This window comes from Phocoena phocoena, chromosome 4, assembly GCF_963924675.1.
Source record: "Phocoena phocoena chromosome 4, mPhoPho1.1, whole genome shotgun sequence".
In the NCBI taxonomy this organism is placed as follows: Eukaryota; Metazoa; Chordata; class Mammalia; order Artiodactyla; family Phocoenidae; genus Phocoena; species Phocoena phocoena.
The window spans coordinates 58,779,306-58,802,420 of record NC_089222.1 but is presented as its reverse complement, the minus strand read 5'-3'; the positions used below and the strand labels follow the sequence as shown (position 1 = coordinate 58,802,420).

Below are 23,115 nucleotides of genomic sequence, written 5' to 3'. Positions count from 1 at the left end.
CGCGTCTGGAGCCTGTGCTCCGCAGGGGGAGAGGCCACAGCAGTGAGACGCCCGCGTACCGCAAAAAAAAAAAAAAAGAAACAGATGCAACATGTAGTCAGGTTTGGCTCTCCCTGTTACAATTCCCCACTGTCAATGTCCATTCCACAATCTTGTAGAAAAACGGGTGACAAAGTCAGATGGATCTTCCTGGGAGTGTTCACCATCAGTGCCAGTGTTCCAAACGTTGTTTCTTTTGTTCCTCTCTGGAAAGTGTCTCCTTTACTCCTGTAGTCTTAAAAAAGTATTCACAACCTAAAAGTTGAGAGTTATGATCTATTCAGCGGGAATTTTGAGGGCTTCAATCCCAGGAGGCACCATCTCAAGATAAGGAATTTAGCCCTTTTCTATGTATGGGAAAATGCACTGAAATCACTCCCTTGATATGCACCTCAGCTATCTGGGGCCTGTATCCTGTATTTTCATACCCTGAGTTTCCTCAGGGCCCACGACTCACATTGGAGGGCTGCAATCACTAATGACTGATGTGGCAGGAAACATTTCATTTCTCAGATCCTCTCCTCTTGGTCAGGATTTTGACCAATACTGGGAGACATTTCATGATCAAATTTGTCCCACGGCGCTGGGAGGCTCATCCCAGATCAGGCGAAAATTCTTGATATGCCACTCCAGGTGCTAGTTTTCGGATTAGGCCCTATTGATAATTAAAGATTCTCTGGATCCTCTATCTAATTATGATCCAGGAGACATTTTCCCTTGTTGCTTCTTCCCGTACCTAGAATCACACTATTACAATTATTTTATGTTATAAATGTGACCTATTTCCTCAAGACGTTTAGGCATATAAGTTTTGTTGGAGGCCTGGTTACGCACTGGGTACTTTAAGAGACAACAATCTTATAAAATAGATGGGATATAAGTAATGCAGCTAGTAACTGACAAAGACAGAGTGCAGCAGGGAGACACAAAGCACAAACAATTGGCTTACAAAGGTATAATTTACCAAATTACTGCAAGTCATAATTAGTTTAAGGGGAAGGTTTTCCTTACAACTAGAAAACACAGATTTAAACCATTTTTCAGACAGAAATCATAAAAATTATAACTATATTCACCAGTTTACTCAGTCTTAGGTAACTAAATCCTTCTTGTTAACAGCTTTATGAAGCCATCAGGTTTCCCATTAGAACTCCTCAATTTCCTACCCAGTTCACCACTATGGTCTGAAAGTCAGAAACTTGTATTTATCCAAAGCTCCTTTCTATAAATCTTCTTGAAGAGGAAGCATTTTTGCAAAGGCGTCAGAGTGAAACCATAACTGTCTATAATGAGGAAAGACTTAAGAAGGCACGTTTAAATCTGATTACGCTGCAATTGACAAAGTAACTTGGTTACTGCTGTGACATGGAACACTTTCAGATAATAACTAGAATTATGACTGATAACATTTTACCAGGACATACCAAATTTTAGGAACTCCATATAATCTCTAGAATACCTGTATCATTTGCCATACAATATAACCCAAGAAGATTTATTACTTATTTGACAACACTTCCCACCTTAATTCAACATACCAAGTGAACCTAATTAGTTAATATCTCTCTTTAGGAAGTTTCAGGGGCCCTTTGAAGCATCCCAAAGTTAGCTAGAGGTCAAAGGAGCTTCATAAGTTGATTTGAAAAGTTTTGTCAAAAAAATGTCAAAAGGGTTTAAAACAGATAGGATCACAGGTCACTGTGAAACAATAGTTATTCACTTAACCTAAGTAACAATAAAAGATTTCAAAGGCAAATATAGAACAGATCACTTAAAAGGTAGAGAAACTTAAAATCTGTTAGCAAAGGCAGTTCAAAATCCTAAGAAACCTTGTCTTCTTAACAAAGAGAAAAGCCACATTCAAGTTTTGCAACAGCTTACTTTTAAAATTTATTTACTCAAAATTATTTTAAACTTAGTCAATCCTGACCATGAACAAAACTCTTTTCTTGGGGTCCACTTTCCATAAACCTTCCATCACTTAACTCAGTTTAGCACAATTCTGACTTTCAAGTTGTCTAATATCTGGAGAGATTAATTTTAGATAGACATTCCTAAGAGATAATTATTTTTTTAAAGTTCACCTAAAGCTCTTATCTCATTTGCATTTTCTTAAAAGTTTCTTCACATCAAGTTACTTTCCTTGAAGACAAATTCGCAACAGATATTAACAAGATTTTATTTAGCTTATATTAAACCTAGGCACAATAAAAGTATTATACCTGATGACTCTAATGACATGTCTGTATTAATTAGATCAACAAACATTAATACTGAATATGTCTCAGTTCACGTGAACCTGAAACTCATTTAGCTTAATTTTTCTTGTATTTAGAATTGTTTGGTTTGTAAGCGCTTACTTTTCTTTAAGCCAATTAAATAGAGCTCATCCACAAGTCAACCTCAGCAATGTTATCCGAAGACAAAGACACATACGAGGACACAAGCACACAGAGACATCACAGTTCTCATTTCAAAATTTCAGCCCTGAGTCAGGTACAGCAATGTAAAACCCATTAGTTTACAAAAAGAGGTTGGATTAAAATTAGGTTTCTGGCAGATGGAACAAATCAAGCTCACTTGTCTAGATGGATGAATTTTTATAGAAAATACACTTAGGTTTTTTATTTAGCCTTGACAAGTCAATTTTTAAATTACTTTACCCTCTTTTCAAAGTTTGCATTTTAAAAAGATGGCAGAGATGAGGGTTCCTGAGAAGAGCAGATAGGACATTTGCATCTCAAAGATACAGGCAAGTTTTTCCTAGGATGACTTTGTTTCCCCTTTAATATTTACAAGCCTCTTAAGATAAATAGGGAAGGTAGTCAATCCACCTGTTCCCCACTGTCAAAGTTACCTGCGGCTCCTGTGGGGAAATTAGAACCTGACGCCTCAAGTCCAAGGGAGTCCCCCTGGCCTCTTACAGGATGTCAGCGCAAGGGAAACTGCCCTGCTGCGGAAGCGGCTCCCAGTCCGAATTGGGTGCCCTGTGGAGTCTTAGCTGGTGATATTAAATCAGGCTCCTGTGCTCCAAGGGTTAACAAAGAAACTTCTATTTGATACCCACGGGTAGGGCAAACAGGAGGCAGTGAATATCATGGCGGCACGCGGGGTGGGCAGTTGGAACAACTGCCGGTACAGCCTGCTCTTTTGCAAAACACTTTTAACTGCGAGATCCTGTAATAATTGAGTGAGCCATTCAGGGGCCATTGCTCTTCTGATCTTACATATTGGGTCCACATCCTATTACAATGGTACATCATGTCTTTCTTAGTCAGAGGCCGGGGTCTTTCTTAGTCAGAGGCTCCCGGCTATGTTTAGCCCATTTATCTAATATACGCTCCAAAGGGCTCTCCTTCGGGATGGATGGAGTATTTCCTATTTTTTATAAGTTTGATTTAACACCAAAACACAAAAGACGCAAACAAATTCCAACACAAAAGGCCCGAACAATTTCTAGCATCGATGCACGCAAAACCAAGACCAAAACCAACGGTTCGCAAATCAGATAGACTTACCCTACAAAACCAACAAATTAGTTCCCAAATCAGGTAGACTTACCCTACAAAATCAACGAACTAGTTCCCTACCGAACCGGTCCCAAATCAGGTAGAGTCTGACGACAAGTCCCCCCTCCAACAGGGTACCTCAATCAAACAAACTGGCTTATCCCGTAAAGGAAAAGCCCAAACTGAGAGGGGAATATCTTCCGGGTGTGCACACCGGAGCGACTTACCCTACAGACTCAAGTTCCCCAACTCGCGACACAAAAGGATACACAAAACCAAAACAAGATCAAGACCACAACCAACGAACCAGTTACCAAATTGGGTAGACTTACCAATCTCTACAAAATCGAGTCCGTGGACTCGCAGAAGTTGGTCGGTTCCTTGTTTCAACTGCCAAGCGCTGGGGTAGGTGGTGCCGCTTCAGGGAATTTTGAAGGGAAGACCCTCAGGACAAATGGTCCTGGCAGCAGCCAGGGCCTTGTCCCAGTGTTCCTGACCGGGCCCGGCTGGCCAAGCCAAGCTTGTTACCGAGTCCAAGCTCGCTCTGCTCGCTGCACAACAGGCCAATAAATTGGAGACAAGGTGCTGAGGCAAGGAATATGACTTTATTTGGAAAGCTGGCAGACAGAGAAGATGGCTGAAGTCTCAATATTTTAAATATTTTGACTAAATATTTTGACCAAAATCTCAAAATAACCATCTTATTGGGGTCTGGATGCCAGCTTGGATGCACAGAGAGGGGGAGGAGATGAGGAAGTAAAGTAAAAAGGCCGTAAGTTTTGCAAATATCACCTGGAATGGCCAGCCTCGGGGAGGGGATGTGTTCATTTCTTCTTTCTTGTAGCCATCCACAGGTGGAGAGGGTCCAGATGTTTGCCTGAACAAAGGCACTTTGGTTTAACATTCAGGCAGAGGGGCAGGGTTCCCCGAGGCAGGCCATTATGTACAGACAGTATCCTTTTAGTGAACAAAAGCATCGGAAAGCAAAGGTTAAAGTAAAAGAAACAGATCCAACATGTAGTCAGGTTTGGCTCTTCCCTGTTATAACTGTTATACTCTGATGCTTTTACAAAATGAAGATCTTCAAGATGATCCATAAAAAGGACTTTTTGACAAATATAAGTTTCTGATGACTTTTAGATCATACTACTAAACTGGGTAAGAAATTACAAAACTAATAGAAAACCTGATGGCTTCATCTAGATCAACAGGAATTAATCACGTGGAACTGAATGATAAATACAATTTATAATTTTATGCCTTTTTGTCTGAAATATTAGTGACTTTTAATCTTTGTTTTCCAGAAAAACTCTCCTCTTATGCTAACTATGATATACAACATGTTGATAAAGTTTACCTTTGTAAACAAAGATGAAACATTATCTTTTTCTCTCTACCTGATCCCCCCCAGGATTTGGCTTCTCCAACTGGCTCCCCTCTGGACTTGATGGCTTACTGCCATCCAGATTACAACTAGTTATACTAATCATTGTTTTAATTTGTTCTCTCTTTGTTGTTTCAAACTGTTTGTTTTTTATCTCTCTGCTGTACTATGACCTTATTAATGTTACTAGCTATATTACGGACATTCTATTTTACAAAATTGTTGTCTTGGGACTTCCCTGGTGGCACAGTGGTTGAGAATCCGCCTGCCAGTGCAGGGGACAAGGGCTCGAGCCCTGGTCCGGGAAGATCCCACATGCCGTGGTGCAACTAAGCCTGTGCGCCACAACTACTGAGCCTGCGCTCTAGAGCCCGCGAGCCAACAACTACTGAGCCCGTGAGCCACAACTACTGAAGCCCGTGCGCCTAGAGCCCATGCTCTGCAACAAGAGAAGCCACCCAATGAGAAGCCCACGAACCACAACGAAGAGTAGCCCCCACTCGCTGCAGCTAGAGAAAAGCCTGCGTGCAGCAACAAAAACCCAATGCAGCCAAAAATAAAAAATATTTTTATTAAAAAAAAAAAAGATTGTTGTCTCTTGCATTACCTGACGTGTAAACAGGCCTCTGACAAAATTAATGGTGGCTAAACATCTTGAGGCAACTGATCACATATATCACTCCATGTAGAATAACTGTACTAGTACAACTTTAGATATGGAAAGAACCGATAAAGGAAAACATTTCCTGGATCGTAATAAACTAGTAAGACAGATGATCCAGAGAATTTTAGGTTATCAACAGGGCCTGATCCAAAAATAGCATGTTGAATGGCCTATCAACAAAATCCTCGTCTGACCTACACATGAGATTTCCTAATACCGTGGGACAAATTGGTCACCAAATGCCCTCCAAACCTTGGTCGAATTTATGACCAAGAGAGGGTGCTGTGGAAGGGAACGCTGTCTGCCATTCCAGCTCTACACAGACCAAGCCTGCATCAGCCACTGCAGCTACGCCACCACGGTGCACCCTGAGGGGAAATCAGGATGGAGAAGAACAGCAAGCTTTCTGTGCTCTGGATACTAGCCTTAGATAGACGGTTAAGATGCGTATCTAAGGAATAATTTCAACGAGCCCAGACTCTTGCATCTTCCCCTACATAGGAAAGTACTAAAATCATTAACTTGAGATGTCTTTTCTTTGTGATTAGCGGTCATCTTTTAATGTTCGACTACATGTTTTTCTTCCAGCAAAAAACTCCTATATATCCTGGCTCCTTTTCTACCTCTTCAGAGCAGTTCTTCAGAGCTACAGTCCTCAGTAAGGTCCCCGCAGAAAACTTCACTTGAAACCTTCAGGCTGTGCATCTTTCTTCTGTCAACACCTGTAACTTCAAGGAGTTATGATCCTGATAGACACTAGTTTTATATCTAACTCAGCCATCAAATTATCTTTAGCTATCTTTCAGATAGTTTTTAAATAGCTTTTCAGATGCTTTTGAACCAGTAATAACAACTAACTGGTTCCCTAATTAATGAGTTAAAGAAAATCTGTGTTCAGTTTTTACGTACGTGACAGTCATCATTTACCTTTTTGAAAACTATAGTTCAATCACACATCATGACCAAAAGCAAACTCTAGATTCAGGAGTGCAGTTTAATTAATTTATATTTTATAAACCATTATAGCATCTACATCCACTTGAAAAGCAGTGGTTATCATAAGGCCATGACACGTTATTTAGTCAACCTACAGAGGGCTCAGAATACAGAAACACCGAAAGACTCCTCGAAACCACCACCAAGACCCCAGGGCTCTGCAGCCTTCTGGTGAGACACCAAAACCGACTTTTCCAACTGAATCTTCCTAACGTGAATAATGTGTTTCATAACCCACCCCTAACAACAGAAGGGAAAATGTCATCCCCAATTGACCAGCATTTGACTCACAAACACCCTATATCAAACAGTCTCCACCCCCAACAGCTTGATTTCCCTCATTCCTGCTCTGAGAAAAGACCCGTGTGTGTGGTGGGGATTCCGGGTGGATTTGGAGCTTTTAGAAAACTATTCAATTCCCAAAAAGAGAACAAGGGGGATATGGGTAAATCAGTAACAGCTTAAGGCAGCTGATAACATGGACAGAATCTTAAAGGTTCTACAAATTGCCCCCACCCCCCAGAGCCAGCTCGAAATTACCAATCCACCTAGACTTCTCATTTGTGTACCGCCTAGAACAACAAATATCAAACACTTCTCCCTAAGCTTAATAGTTATCAGTCATCTATACTTCAGTGTAAATTAGTTTACTCCAGAGTGGCTTCCTCTTAGCTTCCAAAAGCACCACTGAAAAGCACAGGTGCTGACATGGGGGATTAGAATGAGAGCCCTAGGACTTCCAGGGTGGCGCAGTGGTTAAGAATCCACCTGCCAACGCAGGGGACACGGGTTCAAGCCCTGGTCCAGGAAGATCCCACATGCCACGGAGCAACTATGCCCGTGTGCCATGACTACTGAGCCTGCGCTCTAGAACCCGCGAGCCACAACTACTGAAGCCCACATGCCTGGAGCCCATGCTCCGCAGCAAGAGAAGCCCCCGCGATGAGAAGCCCCCGCAATGAGAAGCCCATGCACCACAAGGAAGAGTAGCGCCCGCTCACCACTAGAGAAAGCCCGCAGGCAGCAATGAAGACCCAACACAGCCATAAATAAATAAATAAAAATATTTTTTAAAAAAAGAATGAGAGCCCAGATGTATCAAGTAAGTGTGTACTGCTTTCGAACAGATCACTGGGGCTTGGCTTCCCTGGGCGCTGTGCCTCTGCTCTCCAGATCCTATTCTGGCTGCATTCCGCAGGGAGCCCCACCACTATGTAAATGAAATGTCTCTCTGCTCCCCTTGCTGGAAAATCCTCAGCTGCAGCAGGAGACGTCTGCACCATGACAGCGATGTGACTGAAGGGGCCAGAGCAGGTTCTGAGTAATCACAGACTAATCACATTTTAATTACGTTGGCAATCAGTGAGTTCTTTAAAAAAAAAAAAATTAAACACTCATTAAGTGCAACACAGAAACAGAAATGATTTTGCAAATGGCAGAAGCCCAGATAGGTTAGACTGATGACTTGATTTCCCACTTCTTAAAAAATTTAAAAACTCAGCAGAGGGCTTCCCTGGTGGCACAGTGGTTGGGAGTCGGCCTGCCGATGCAGGGGACGCGGGTTCGTGCCCCGGTCTGGGAAGATCCCACATGCCGCGGAGCGGCTGGGCCCGTGAGCCACGGCCGCTGGGCCTGCGCTTCCGGAGCCTGTGCGCCGCAACGGGAGAGGCCAAAACAGTGAGAGGCCCGCGTAACGCAAAAAAAAAAAAAGAAAAAAAAAAAACTCAACAGAAAGTTAAGTGCAGCTCTTAAAACAGGCAGGACATGACAATAAACAGAGCCTTCTGAAAAACAGGCTCCTGCCTCCATTCCAATTTAGAAAATTTGAAATAGGATGACTCAATAGGGGGCAAAGGAGAAAATGCAGTCCTCAAAATCGGCCAGACCTGAATTACAAGGTGGTCCCACCCTAAGCAAGTCCGTAACCTTGTCAGCTACCACTTTCTCATCTGAATACCTTGCTGTAAGGAGCCAGGGAAAAGCGGTAGGGGAAATGTCTGGCACTTAGTAGACATTCAATAAAGGACTGCTACTATTTCACCAAGTGTTAATAGCACAAATCCTTTTAATCAAAGTAGATGACATTTAAATGAGAGTTTCATGCAATGACATTACTTCCTCATTCAAAAAGATGGCAACAGTAATTTTTAATTACATATTCCCTAAAGGAAGAATTTGATACAAGTGCTTCTTTAATCCCAGTCACTGTTTTTCCAATTCAAACACCTACCTTGTCATTATTTTCAGCGTTAACCTGCTGGAGTGATCTCCCAGCGGCCACGATCCTCCATCTTAAAGTAAGAGTAACCTAATCTTGCTGTTTAAAATGGTGGTTCTCAAATTTAAGTTGAATTAGAACCACCTGGAGGGTCTGTTAAACCACACCTCGCTAAGCCCGCCCCTGGAGGGCCTAATTCAGTAGGCCTGGGTGAGGTCCAAGACTCTGCATCTCCAGCAAGTTCTCAGGTGACACTGATTCTGATGGTCTAGGCCCACACTCAAACCAGTGCTTTGAAGAGACCAACCCTTCCCTTCTCGGCTGAGACATGACAACAGGGGACGGTACAGGACAGACTCTCACATTCCCAGAACATCTGCTGAGAACTCTGGGACACGACTCTTTCTGCTGGAAAGATACAGTAGTAGGAGGCACTGGCAGCCATCTTGTGGCCATGAGGGAGAGCCTGTCTGAGACTGGAACCAACCCCAGAGGCAAGAGATATACTCATATAAAAGGGCTTGAGTCCTGGAGTCAAGGGCACGCCCAGAGTCAAGTCTTCCTGGGACTTTCCAGCTTTTATATTACAAGACACCCTTTTTTGCTTAGACAAGTTTGGCTCAGCAGTCCTGTTACTTACAAAAGAACCCTGAAAACCCTGTTGTTGGTTTTACTTGGTTTGTCTGTTTTGGCCCTCCATTTTGCTCCTAAATAGAAATCACCTAAACCTTTAAATTGTCCTCATTACCCCCAAGTCAAATGTCCAAGCCAATTCACCAACCAAAATAAAGGTAAAAAACAATGTTTGGGGAATGCAAACAACTCACCTACACAGAATACACATCTCCCGGAGTGTAACCTATGAATTTAATGTAATTTAATGTAATTCTAATCAAAACCCTGGAGAATGGCCAATTACAAGACCAGGAACTTTCCAAAATTCAGCAGGAACAATTGAGAAAATATAATGGGGAAAAATGTTATTCATCAGTAACACAGAAAATGTAATTCTGAGAACTAAACCAAAAAGGCAGATGTTTATAGAGAAAACCGTATAGCTCCGCAGGGGTGGGAGAAGGGGGATACGAAGCAAAGGAAAAGGGTAACATGTTTCTGGCCAGAAAAACTCAATATTGTAAAGCTACGAGGTATTCCCAAACTAATTTACAGTATTTGAAACTCTCATACAAATCAATAAAAAAAAAAAATCTAAAAACCTCAATAAAAATGGGAAAATGGGCAAAGGAAATGAGGAAGCGGTTAACACAAGAAAAACAACTAGGCAATAAAGATATAAAACACATGAAGCGTGCTCGGCCAACAGCACTGTTGGGAAGGACAGGGAACCAGGAGCGCAGGGCTGTGTTTTGGGCGGGGCAGGGGGTGGGGAGGTTGGTGATGGGATCATCTGTGTTCACATCTCAAAAATACGCAGTTTTGACCCCAAAACTTCACTTCCAGAAACTTACCCTAAAGAAATAATAAGGGAGAGCTCAAGAATGTTCATTACAGGATTATTTTTAATAGAGAAAAAAGGAAGGGAGAGGGTGGAGGAGGGAAGAAATGAAAGAAACTGAAAAGCTGAACAAATGTTTGTTGCCTGGATAGAGATTGAAAGAGGCATTTGTTGTACTTCTGTGAACTGCATTCATCCTTTAAGAAATATGTTATTTAAAAATCACTGCCATCGGGCTTCCCTGGTGGCGCAGTGGTTGAGAGTCCGCCTGCCGATGCAGGGGACACAGGTTCGTGCCCCGGTCCGGGAAGATCCCACATGCCGCAGAGCGGCTGGGCCCGTGAGCCATGGCCGGAGCCTGTGCTCCACAACGGGAGAGGCCACAACAGTGAGAGGCCCGCGTACCGCAAAAAAAAAAAAATCACTGCCATCACCTTCCAGATGTGCAAATAACCCCATTATTTAAAACTCTTTCTGAAATCATCTTTTATTTAAACAACAACTAGCCTAAGATTAGGTACATATATTATGGTACAATGGAATATTAATATATGTTCAATGGCCTAGATTTACATAAAGTACACCCACAGTTACGGAAAGAGCAGACTATAAAATAGCACGTATAGTGTAAAGTAGATTCGCCACAAGGATATCTTGTACAGAATAGGGAAATATAGTCATTATTTTGTAATAACTATAAGTGGAGTGTCAGCTATAAAAATATTGAATCACTATGTTGTACACCTGAAACTAATATAATATTGTAAATCAACTATACTTCAAATTTTTTTAAATAGCATGTATAGAATAGAATGTTATATTCTTATATACATTTTTATATTCATTTTTATATATTTGCAAAGAAAGGTCTAAAGAATATACACAAAACGTTTAACAGTGACTGGGTTATGACCGGGTAGCAGGATTGTAACTTTTGTTTTCCTCTTTTCCTATATCTGTATTTTCTCCAGTTGCTAAAATTATTATACATCCTTTTAATTATAAGAAAAAGAAACAACATAAATGTTAATTTTTGTAAGAGGAAAAAAAGTGACATATGAGTTCAGGTGCTAATGCAGCAAAGGACAAGAAATCATCTTTTCCCTTTCCTGTGAAAAGGGAATAGAATAGAATGCAACAGTACACTGCTAATTCCTCCAAATGGTACTTAGTGGAGGTAATTAAAAGAAACTATCCCTGTGACCACTACCACCTGGCATTCATTTAATTCTTCATTCAATCATTCACTTGCTGATCACCTCCCATGGGCCAGACACACTGATGGAAAAGTTACTTTAAAAACGTCTGTTCTTCTATAAAATCCAGTGCAGAATGCATTTGGTGAGTTAGGGTGGTTTATGCTTTTTTCATAATTAAAATTTTCACCTCCCACTGCCCTTAGATTCTGCATATCCCATATGTGATTTCTCATAGTGCATCACTGTCTCCTTCCCCACCCTCACCCATAAGTGCCGAAATTTGGGAGCAATGAGAAGTAAAGCCATAGAGTTTGGCCCAGAGTGCCTTTAAATTCAAGGGTGCTCAAAAACATCATCATGACATCCTATTCAAGGATGCAACTCAAAAACGAGGAACATGTGCAGGTCACTCTGAGTTCAGTAAGCCTGAGGAGAGGATGTGGCTGTTCTGTATAATTAATGACCATCTCTGAGAGAACGGTTGGTCCCTCCAAGCTCCATCAGAAGACAGGAAACCCTAATGATCAGACTCTCCTTCCCTCTGCAGCCAAATACCTTGGCAGCTTTACAGCGGCCCCATCTTGTGGTTTATTCTTTCTGCAAGAACTCACCTTCCCTAAAGAAGAGTCCATTACTGAAAATCAAGGAAGGAGTGAACTGATGGACATGTAACACATAATAAATCCTGCTCGTGAATTATTGAATAATGCTTGTCCATAACAGCTTTTAATGTTTCAAGCAAGCCAATGATTTCCAAAAAGTAATACAAGACCCTTTAGATGAATGTGGAAGTCGGGAGAACTACAGCTCATCCTTTTTTAGTCTAGTTGGATTAAAACAACTTCAGTGAAGAAATTCCTATTTTATATAAAAGAAGAAGAAAGTTTCCCTCCCCCTCTCTGTCTCTAGAGCTATATCAATACATATGTGTTAGGTCTGGTAAGACCATTAATGAGTAGAGCTACAGCCATACGATCATAGGAGCCAATGCTGTTATGGTAAATTTAATGAAATCCAATTATTATTTACTTGATACTTTCTGGGCACGGGACACCACAAGCTTTATAAAAGTAAAATAGCCTCTGTCCTCCATGAGCTCCCAGTCAGCTGGGAGACACAGGTATTTACCCAACTAATTTTATCTCAAGATGAATCTGATACCTCTAATAACAGAACAAACACTACGTTACAGTGGCTGCAGGCACGGGCTCTGCAGGTAGGCTGCTTGGGTTGGAATTCTGGTTCTACGTCTCACCAGCACAGTGACCCTGTGAAGTTACTTTGCCTTCTCTGCCTCAGTTTCTTCATCTGTGGCATGGAGATAATAACGGTACCTACCTCATAGGGTTACTGTGAAGATGAAACGTGACACAAGTGGAAGGATTGTTAATATTGGTATAATTACTACCAGCATGTGAGGTAAAGAGGGACCAATTATGACAAGAACCTGGGGAAGTGGTCCAGAGAAATGGAATCTGTGGCCAAGTTCTGAATAACAATGAGGATTTTAGTGTGCCGTGATGGGAAAGAAGGGGCAATTCGCAGCTAAAGATTAGCCTGAACGAAGGCCTGGAAGTAAGGAGAAGACGGTTGAGGACAGATGAGCAGGCTGGTGGTGTGGTACCATAGCAGGCACGTGAGCTGTAGGTCTGGGGCTGCAGAGGAGATAACACTGAGAGACAAGCAGGCTGGGACGTGACCACAGGAGCTGCCGGCTGCCGGGCTCTGACCCTGTAGGCAAGCACAGCCCGAGAAGAAGGGTATCACAGGGCTGAAGAACATGGATTCTGACTTTGAATCTTGGCTCCACCTCTGAAGAGCTATGTGACCTTGGGCAAGGTTACCTAATCTTTCTGTGCCTCTGTTTTCTCACCTGTAAAATGGGTGTGGTGAGGATTAAATGAGTGCTTAGGTAAAGTGCTTAGAGCCCTAGTCGGCACAGAGCGACATATGTAAGTGTTTGCTGATGGAAGGCTCCCCATGGGCCTATGGCACCTCTTCCTGCCATCCTGACAGCCCTTCAGAAAATGATCATGAGCAACAACAGGGTCAAGGTTATAAGACTGCTTTTCAACTCTTCAAAAATACCACCACGAAAATAAATGCTCTCTTTTGGACAAAAACGTTCATGGTCCACGTTGAAATTTCACCTCAGTTGATAGACAGAGTCAGAGCTGGCACTAAACTGAGGTACACACACTACCAGGTGACATGACTGAGTCCGCCCAGACTTCCTCAGGTCACCCTGGCCTATGCAAAGTGGCCAAGTGCACCACTTATGAGAAGCTGGGATCTGTGCTAACTTTTAAATGATGGCAAAGGTTTTAATATTCGGGAGTGGGAGGGAAGGGCACGAACCGAATGTACAATCACGACTGCTCAGACAATCCCTAAGTCAAGAACTTACTTCCAGATCCATCCTTGACTCTAGGTCCTTCAGGCTTGGCTTCAGAAATAATGTTCGCGTTGGCGTTATTCTCCATCTCGATCACAAAGTCACTGTCCTCCTCAAACTCAGGGTGGCTAAAGATCCAATCCAGTGCTCTTTCCAGGTTACTATTCTAATAAAACAAAACATTCTTACAATGTATGCAGTCCCAGGGCCTCATTATATCCTGACCATTTGAACCAGAATGTCAAGCAGATAGGACAGGAGGCTTGAATTCATTAGTCCTAAGTGCCTCTGAGTAAGAAGCTCTGACCCTGCATATGAAACACACTTTCCGTGGACATTCTGCAAGTCTCCCAGCCGAAGTCTGTAACTGGATTCGCTGGAAAACAGCTCACAGCAGCAGGTCGGCACTGCAAAGCCCATATCAGTCTTAGCTCGGCATTTCTGTGGGCTGATGCTGATAATGATGGGAGGCGAAATGCCAAAGAGAAAGGCATCTGTTTCAGCGTAGCCTTTTCCAAAGCCACACTAATCGCACACGCCATCTTTTCTACCAACTGTATTTTGTGCAGATAACCATGCAGGGTAGAGGGAAGCCAACATGAGTACTGTGTCAGAGCTCCTCTCCTAAATGTTGGCAAGGTGGTTGAATTGCAGTAGAGACAAGACTGATGCCTTGATTAATGAAGACAACACTGGTTGGTTAAGTTACATTGTTTTAAACTGAACTCCATGTAATTCAAATCAATGGATCATAAAAACATTTCTGTCTTCTCCCTTTGTGGTATCACTTGGTGAGTTAAAGAATTTGTTTAGATGTAGTTAGAATCTCCAATTAAACAGTCAAGCAAGTAAAATAACTGGGGCATAAGCAAGTACCCCGCATACAACAAACTCTGGTTGAGACATTTCAAGCATTTTAAAGGGAAACAAATTTTTCCAGCCACACTGCCCGGAACCAGGAGAGAGCCGCTGTGACCTCAGCAAGGGACCTCAGCAGGCAACCAGTCAGGATAAGCAAGAAGGAATTAGGAGCAGATATCCACTCAAAAATGGATTATGGTGTCAAAAAAAAAAGTACTTTCCTCCCTCAATACTAAACAGATATCTGCACTGCAAAAGGAAAGGTTCCGTCTACCCTCCCGTTTCCTGGTCCCTTCTTTCCTGATAATATCAGGACTTCACAAATACCTGAAAAACTTTCTCTCTCTGTAGAGAGAAACAAAAGCAGAGAATTCCAAGGAGACTTCTCTATGAGGACTTTTGAGAGACACTGCTCCAAGGTCTTGGTATCAGAAAAGCACAATTTCTCCAAAAGAACTGCCTTATTGAACACAGAATCTCAAGCATCCCTCTTTGCTCTAAGGCCACAAGCAAGCTCCAAGTCAAGTCTCTGACCTCATGCTAATAAACATTAAGATGATACAGAGTTTCTTTCAGTTGGGTCAACTTGCCCCCAGGGTATTATCTCCCTCCTTCTTAAAATATCTCCTTATTCTTAAAATCTCTGTATGATTCCCTCAATCATTTATTTTAGCTTTATATATACTACACACAAATAAATCTTTGTGGGGCATGGTGGGGTGTATAGCATGAGACAGACATGATTCAAAACGATCAAAGGACATTGGAAAGTTTCAGTTGCTACTGACAAAACACAAACTACCTCCAACAAGAAGAAGGTGTTCACATACAGTCTCCCAGGCTTACCGTTGCTCGTAGTGCCTGAAGAGCCTGATTTCGATGGAATCCCATGGAGGTAATGAGAGCTACAGTTTCCTCCGGAGGTTGGTTATCCAGTCCAGCAGAGGCTCCAGCAGAAGCTGCTCCTCCATAACCCGGCATGGTCAGCGGCTCAGCAAAATCTGGGGAAAATAATCACACTCAGGCCCTTTTCTTTTTTGGGGGGTCTTGAAATAAACAACATTTTAGAGCTAAGAAGAAAAAATACCTAAAGTTAAAACAATCAAGACAGTCTGGTACTGGCATAAGGGTAAACATATAGATCAACAGACCAATCAAATAGAATTGAGAGTTCAGATATAAAACCACATACCTATGGTCAACTGATTTTCAACAAGGCTACCGAGACCATTCAAAGGGGAAAGGACAGTCTTTTCAACAAATAGTACTGGGACAACTACATATCCACATGCAAAAAAATAAATTTGGACCCCTACCTTATACCATATGTAAAAATTAACTCCAAATGGATCATTGACCTAAATGTCAGAGCTAAAATTACAGAACTCTTAGAAGAAAGCATATGAGAAAATCTCTGTGACCTTGGGTTAGGCAATGATTTCTCAGGTACACCAAAAGCACAAGTGACAAAAGAAGAAAACAAACAAATTGGACTTCATCAAAATTAAAAACTTTTGTGCTTCAAAGGACACCATCAAGAAAGTGAAAAGACAACCCACACAATGGGAGAAAATCATGTATCTGATAAGGTACCTGTAGCCGGAGCTCTTAGAATTCAACAATACAAATAACCTCATTAAAAATAGGCAAAGGATTTGAAGAGACATTTCTTCAAAGATACATAAATGGCCAATAAGCATATGAAAAGACGTTCATCATTAGCCATTAGGGAAATGCAAATCAAAATGACAATGAGATACCACTTCTCATCCAATGGATTGGGTATAATAAAAACAATAACGAGGGTTGGTGAGGATGTGGAGAAACTGGAACCCTCATACATTGCTGATGGGAATGTTGTACAGCCACGGTTGAAAACAATTTGGTGGTTTCTAAGAAAGTCAAATGTGGAGTTACTATATGACACAGCAATTCCACTCAAAAGAAATGAAAACATGTCCACATAAAAATTTGTACACAAAATGTTTATAGCAGCATTACTTATAATAGCCAAAAAGTGGAAACAACCCAAATGTCTACCAACTGATGAAAGGAAAAATATAGTACATCCATACAACAGACTATTATTCAGCCGTAAAAAGGAATGAAGTACCAATACACGCTACAACATAGATGAACCTTGAAAGCATTATGCTAAGTGATAGAAGCCAAAAACAAAAGATCTCATATTGTATGATTACATTTATATGAAACATCCAAAACAGGCAAATCCACAGAGCCGGAAAGTAGGCTAGTGATTGTCGGGGGCTGGAGAGAGCAGGGGAAATGCGAAAGGGACTGCTATCGTGTACAGAATTTCTTTTTGGAAATTAACTGGTGATGGTGGCACAATTCTGCGAATCTACTAAAAAAAACACTGAAATGTACACTTTAAATGAGGAAATTATATGGTATGTGAATTATAGCTTAATAAAGTGGATAAAAGTAAAAGCTAACTAAATAGCCCCATTTCTTCATGCACATTTTTCTATCTCAGGTCCTCCTCATAGCTAGAAGTTTATCCCATATCTTTCCAATGGTCTTTTTGCTACTGAATTATACAATTTAAAGGGATGAATTAATCTCAACAAAGCTATTATTTAAAAAAGGAGGAAAGACAAAGATTGTGACTTTGCTACATGGGCAAAATAACCATCCCCCAGCCTCATGCAGCAGATTATGAGCTGAAAGGTCATTTTCTGGGACACATCCAGAGGACACAGTAGGACCAAGGGTTAACATCACTGAGGATCACATCAGATTCCAAAGCCCTCCCATTTTCTGACCACCTACCTGGCTCTTCCATGTGAACAATGATCCAGTTGAAGGCCACTTCGGCTCCCATATTTCCAGTAAAATACACAGCCTTCCGACACGCTTCCAGAGGGAAACCCATCTCGGCCAGCTGCATCACCGATGACTCATCGATGTCTGATGCTACAGAGCACACAGGATATTCTGGTGTAAAAAAGTCAACCCTATTTCTTCTTGTCTTAGCTTCTCTTCGCCCCTTATCCACATGCTACCCAAAGAACGGGCTATTTTGTTTAACATGTACATGGTGGTTTAACTGTGTTTTGTTTTAAGCCATCCAAATATTAAGCTATTTGAGTTGAGTTTTAATTTTTTTTTGAGTTTTTTTTTGAGTTTTAATCTTTGACCTAAATAGGAACCATGGTAATTACCTGAACAATCCAAGCACTGAAAAACAACTCTCTAATTTCCTATGGGGCGATCTAGTGTATTCCCAGAACCATTTCAGTCTCTTACATCACTCTCAAGACCACTACAGCAGCCTCTCCTATGGACTGCTGAAATTTGAAGAGAAAAGCATTATCTACAGGCCAAAAAGCCTATTCCTTAAATCTCACAGAAGGTTATAGCAGGCCTTTAGATATATTAGCAATCAAAGAATGTAATCAGCTCTGAGAAATGGAGAGCCCAATGTTATGACAGAAGGAAAGAATGTGTTTGTTAATTGTATACATTTAAGATATTAAAAAAGATTGCTTTACAAACCTAACTTCGGTTTAGACACAGATTTTGTTTTCTTTTCACAATAATATATAGATATTGGTAGAGAGGTGTGTGTTTATCGATACACAGACATAAATATAGATGTGTATGCACACATATACATGCTTGTATACATATGTATACTTGTACATGGGTGTGTATGTATGTCCGTGTGTGTGTACACATACACACCTACAAAGTGCTCTCAAATTATACCAAAGGTGGGGAGGGAACAGGAACACAAAACATACCCCTTATGTTTTCCATGTCCTGAGGTCTGTAATCTACTGAAAACTCTGCCAAAGACAGCAATCAGTAGAAGAACTGAAGAACAGAGACATCTTTTCTACAAAAATTGTACTGAAAATGTATTTACCAAAGTTCTCTCTCAAGAGGATATACAAAACATCCTATCAAGATAAAATTTTAAGAAAGCAATGATGTAGGACAGCAGTGATTCCCCAAATGTGTTCTAGAGAATCCTAGTGTTCTAAGAGAGATGTAATTACTGAACCACAAAACAAGGGACTTCCATGGTCAAATAAGTTTTTTAAACCTGCATTCTCAATTCTCTCTAGAAATTCACAGTGTGCATTAATGTAGTGAAAATTCTAAAGTCCTATAATAAAGACTCCTGCAGTAGGTTGGGATTAACACATACACACTACTATATATAAAACAGATAACCAACAAGGACCTACTGTACAGCACAGGGAACTATACTCAATATTTTACAGTAGCCTATAAAAGAATCTAAAAAAAGAATATATATATATATGTATAACTGAATCACTGCGCTATACACCTGAAACTAACACATTGTAAATCAACTATACTTCAGTCAAATAAAATATTAAAAATATTTTAGTAACAACAAAAAAGACTCCTGTGGTAAAGAAACTATGAAACTCTTTCTACAGAATACTTTTCAACACCTTGTAAAAGACCCTGTTCCCCAGAATGCAGTTAAAGTAATACAGCTTAATAAATGTATGCATGTATATAATAGCATATTAAATTGAAAATGTATAATTGCATTTTGGGGAAAATACAGTGAGCCATGCACAGGCAAAGAACAGTAGAAGGACAGATGCCAAATGTTAATAGTGGTTATAAATGAAACCAGAGATGACTGTTTTCACCAATCCATAATTTCTACATATCTTTTCACTTTAGAATAAGAAAATAATCAAAGTTATTCCTTTTAAATATCTGAGAAAGGTAGGATATAAATGTAAATTAACCCAAGATAATACTGTTTTCTCCTGCTGAACATAGGTTATTGCTGGTAAGACAGCAGGCTTAGATCGGGGGAAAATGGAAAATGGTTGAACACTCACGGTCAGACAGGCTCTGACACAGTTCCAACCACCCATCACCTCCCCTGGGGCAACATCCTGGAGGCCGGCTCTCTGCAGGGTCAGGGGCATCGAAACTCCTCACATTCCAGAAAAGGTCGAGTGACATGAAAAGTATGCTTGACGCCTAGCCCTGGCTCTGGTCCTAGCTCTTGGGTCTCTGAACTTTCCTAGGTCTCAGTTTTATCCTCTATAAAAGGTCACCTACTCTGCCCTTCTTACCGTGACATTCAAACAAGAATCTGGGCTTTGTATTAATAGTACAGTTAAATACAGTTGAAAGAATTTATGGAGTAATAAACTCAACATGACTCATGGTAACCATTCAAAAATATCGTTATCATTACAATCAGATTATTTACAGAGGCAATGGTTCACCCATGACGCTCGCTGACCCTAACAGCCTTTCCCAGCAATCAGCAAATCAAAATTGACCCAAGAAAGGAAACAGGGAGGTCTAAGCCATGTGATCAATCACGTAAAGCGTTTGCAAAGTAAAACACTTGAACTTCTAAATTAACAACAGTGTCTCCAGAAAGGCTTTGTAGACAAAAAGATTCAGAGTATTTTGTGTTACACACTCCTCCTTCCTGCTAATTAATATCTAAATATTCATTATAAATAGTTTATTTTTTTCATGTTCTTTAGAAAATCAAGAGTATCAACTCTCACAGGTAATTACAAGAACTAAACGACTACAAAATTGACAAACAATCAGATGGAACTAACGCCCTTAAGAGTATTAATTAATACTACCACGTCCTGTCAGTGGTATACCTTCATTATGTGTCCAGAAGCAGGAGTGGGAAAAGTGACAGGCCACTGTGCCATCACTGCAGAAGGAGGCCTACTCGGGGCCAAAGAGGGAAGAAATGGCATCATTATCCCCCATTCACACACGAGGAAACTGAGGCTCAGAGAAGTTAATGATTCTAGATCACACAGTCACAAATGGCAGAGCTGAGATTCCAGCTCAGGGCTGCTTCGCTCTCACACTAATAGTCACTCTCCTGAACCACAGGGCCACCTAATCACCATGTCACTGGTTTAGATTTGCTGCTACCTCAACTTGCAGACCAAGGACTGTGCCCACCCGGAAAAGCTGCACATACACAGGTACAGAACAATGCCCCTTTACTGAATCCCACAGATAAATGAGTTAGACCGGTAACAACAGTAGGACACTGAGAAAAAAACATAAAAGATACATACGGTCTATCAACTGGTTCATCAGGCGATCTGGAAATTAAACGACAGGGAGGGAAGTGAGACCAAACCATGGCAAAGTGTTCTGGAGAAAGAAAAAGAGTTAAATCCGGAGCACTTGCTCACCACCACCACCCTTTGAGATCCCACACTGTTGTCAGCCCCTCCATTCCCCCGTCAGACCACCCCAGCCTGCACGACATGAAGTCATTCCAGGAAGGAGGGAGAATACCAGGTTTCAGGCATTTAGAGCAGATAAACAGGATGCTCTGCTTATCATCTTATTGAACTAAATAATTTCTCTCCCTGTACTTCTAAGAACTCTGTATAATTACAAACCAAGGACTGTTACTGAACATGAGAGAAAGCAGGAGCAATGGTAATAAACCATCTTGTATTTCTCTGACACTCAAGACTGACCTCTTCTTTCTAGAACCTCTTTAATGAACCACCTGTACCCCACATAACCCAGGCTGCCCCACCTACAGGCCCCTTCCCTGCTCTCCCTGCTCTGTAATTTAGCATTTAGAGAATAATGTAACACAGGTGCCGATGCTGAATCCTAGCTTGCTCCTCCTGGATTCACCTTACTCCAACATGGTCACCAATAATATACACTGCTCAGCTGATGGAAATCCTGCCGTGGCAGGGCCCCCAGCCATCTGGCACTATTAGCTAATGTACCTAATTAACTCATTACGAAGGTGAACAGTAAACAGGTGGGCAAACAAAGCCAGAATGAAAGTGATTTCACCAGAGTAACTGAGCTAATAATGAAACCAAGATTTCTCCACGCTGCTTTTGGACTCACAAAGGCAATCATTTTTTGCATGTCCTTTTCCCTTTAAAAGTTAAGTATTTTGAACAAGGACTACTTTAAGGTTCAGAGAGTAAGAGAAACCCAAACCGCTCCCTTGCTATGAAGCAGTGACAAAGATGGGGAGGTGAGACATGGGCAAGATTTTTAAAACCAACACACATGGTTGAATTTCCCTTTTCGGTTCTCTAAAGGTACTCCAAGGATACAGCTCCCCCAGACGAAGAGCCCACTGAAAACACACTCCTTCTCTTCCCCACAGGCCCATTAGGGGAAAGAGGGAGGCAGGGAGGGAGGGAGGCAAAGTCAGAGGCAACGTAACCTAAAAACTTTCTGGAGATTTGCTGCCCTCTGCCGCCAGTGATTTCCACGGGCCCGTTTCGACCACTCACGATGGGTCTCCGTGCCTCTTCCCATGACTACTATAAGCTTACAGTTGCAGCCAGGCTTCACTTCTGTGTGTCCACAGTGGGTTGCAACACAGGAAGGCACCAAGGGACAAGGGAGTGGTGGAAGAAAAGGGACCATTCCAGCAGAGGAGCGGGGAGGGGTCGAGAAGGTCCTCCTGGCAGAAGATGGTACCTTTTGAGTCATCAGGAATAACTACGGGGGGGCTGATGTCCGGAAGTTCCTCCTCTCCTGGCTGTAACCCCCTGGCTCGGAGATGGTTGATATCAAGTAGGTCTGGCATATCAATAGAAACATCTGCAAAACGAGAGAGATTATATTCACTGGGCTCTCCAAATACCCACAATCGCCTCCTAAATCCAACACCATTAACTCTATGCACAAGTGTCTAGGCAGAGCCAAGGGATGCTTTACAGTTCCCTGGAGTAAATCACGGGACCAGAAGACTCACTGAGACTGATAGGATTTTAATGCAGAGTCAGGGGAAACACAGAGGCGGGGTTTCACACTGAACAAGAACAAACGAGGGAAACCAGAGGTTGAAAACTGGGAGCCCATAGAACACTTGTAGACACTTTCTGCTTGATGTTTTTAAAATGTTGGCAACAAATTCCAATTTTTAAATTGGAAAATGTAATTCAGAAGTCCAGATTTCCAGCTCATTTTGCAAAACAAACACCTGTAGCAGAGTCTCACGCGGCAACAACCGCCTGGGGCTGATCTTTAGCTCCCACTCTAGGGCACCGTGTACCCTCCGTGCCCGTCCATCACAGACCCACCACTCCCACGACCCTGAGCATCACATCTGTGCTATTCTGATTCTTATGGCAGAGAAATGTTTTCCTAACCCACGTCTTAATGCAAAATGGGAACACCCAAGAAAGACCAAGACTGCTATCGCTACCTGTTTCCTACACCCAGCCTACTTCTCTCATTTACATTATCACCCTGTCCTTATTAGGCATCTGAGTTTGCAACCTGTAGTTTATGCCTTTTCTCAGATCATGATGGGTACTGTGATTATTCTACCTAAGGTAATAAAGAATGAAGCTTTAAAGAAATTAATTGAACCTCAAGTGTATTCGTCTT

General features: G+C 41.6%; 2 protein-coding genes across 2 annotated transcripts in view; one reads left to right on the top strand and one right to left on the bottom strand.

The window, feature by feature from the left end:
• PEX5L (peroxisomal biogenesis factor 5 like) overlaps positions 1–15,277 on the top strand; it is a 227,073-nt gene extending 211,796 nt beyond the window's left edge. The window contains exon 14 of the mRNA XM_065876132.1: positions 15,073–15,277. Within this exon, the coding sequence (XP_065732204.1) occupies positions 15,073–15,124 (52 nt within the window). The 3' untranslated portion in view covers positions 15,125–15,277. The remainder of the gene's footprint in view (positions 1–15,072) is intronic.
• USP13 (ubiquitin specific peptidase 13) overlaps positions 1–23,115 on the bottom strand; it is a 117,290-nt gene that overhangs the window by 8,763 nt on the left and 85,412 nt on the right. Inside the window, exons 15-19 of the mRNA XM_065876127.1 lie at positions 22,201–22,323; positions 20,808–20,834; positions 17,515–17,658; positions 15,568–15,722; positions 13,873–14,026 (exon numbers count right to left, since the gene is read on the bottom strand). Of these exons, the coding sequence (XP_065732199.1) occupies positions 13,873–14,026; positions 15,568–15,722; positions 17,515–17,658; positions 20,808–20,834; positions 22,201–22,323 (603 nt within the window). The remainder of the gene's footprint in view (positions 1–13,872; positions 14,027–15,567; positions 15,723–17,514; positions 17,659–20,807; positions 20,835–22,200; positions 22,324–23,115) is intronic.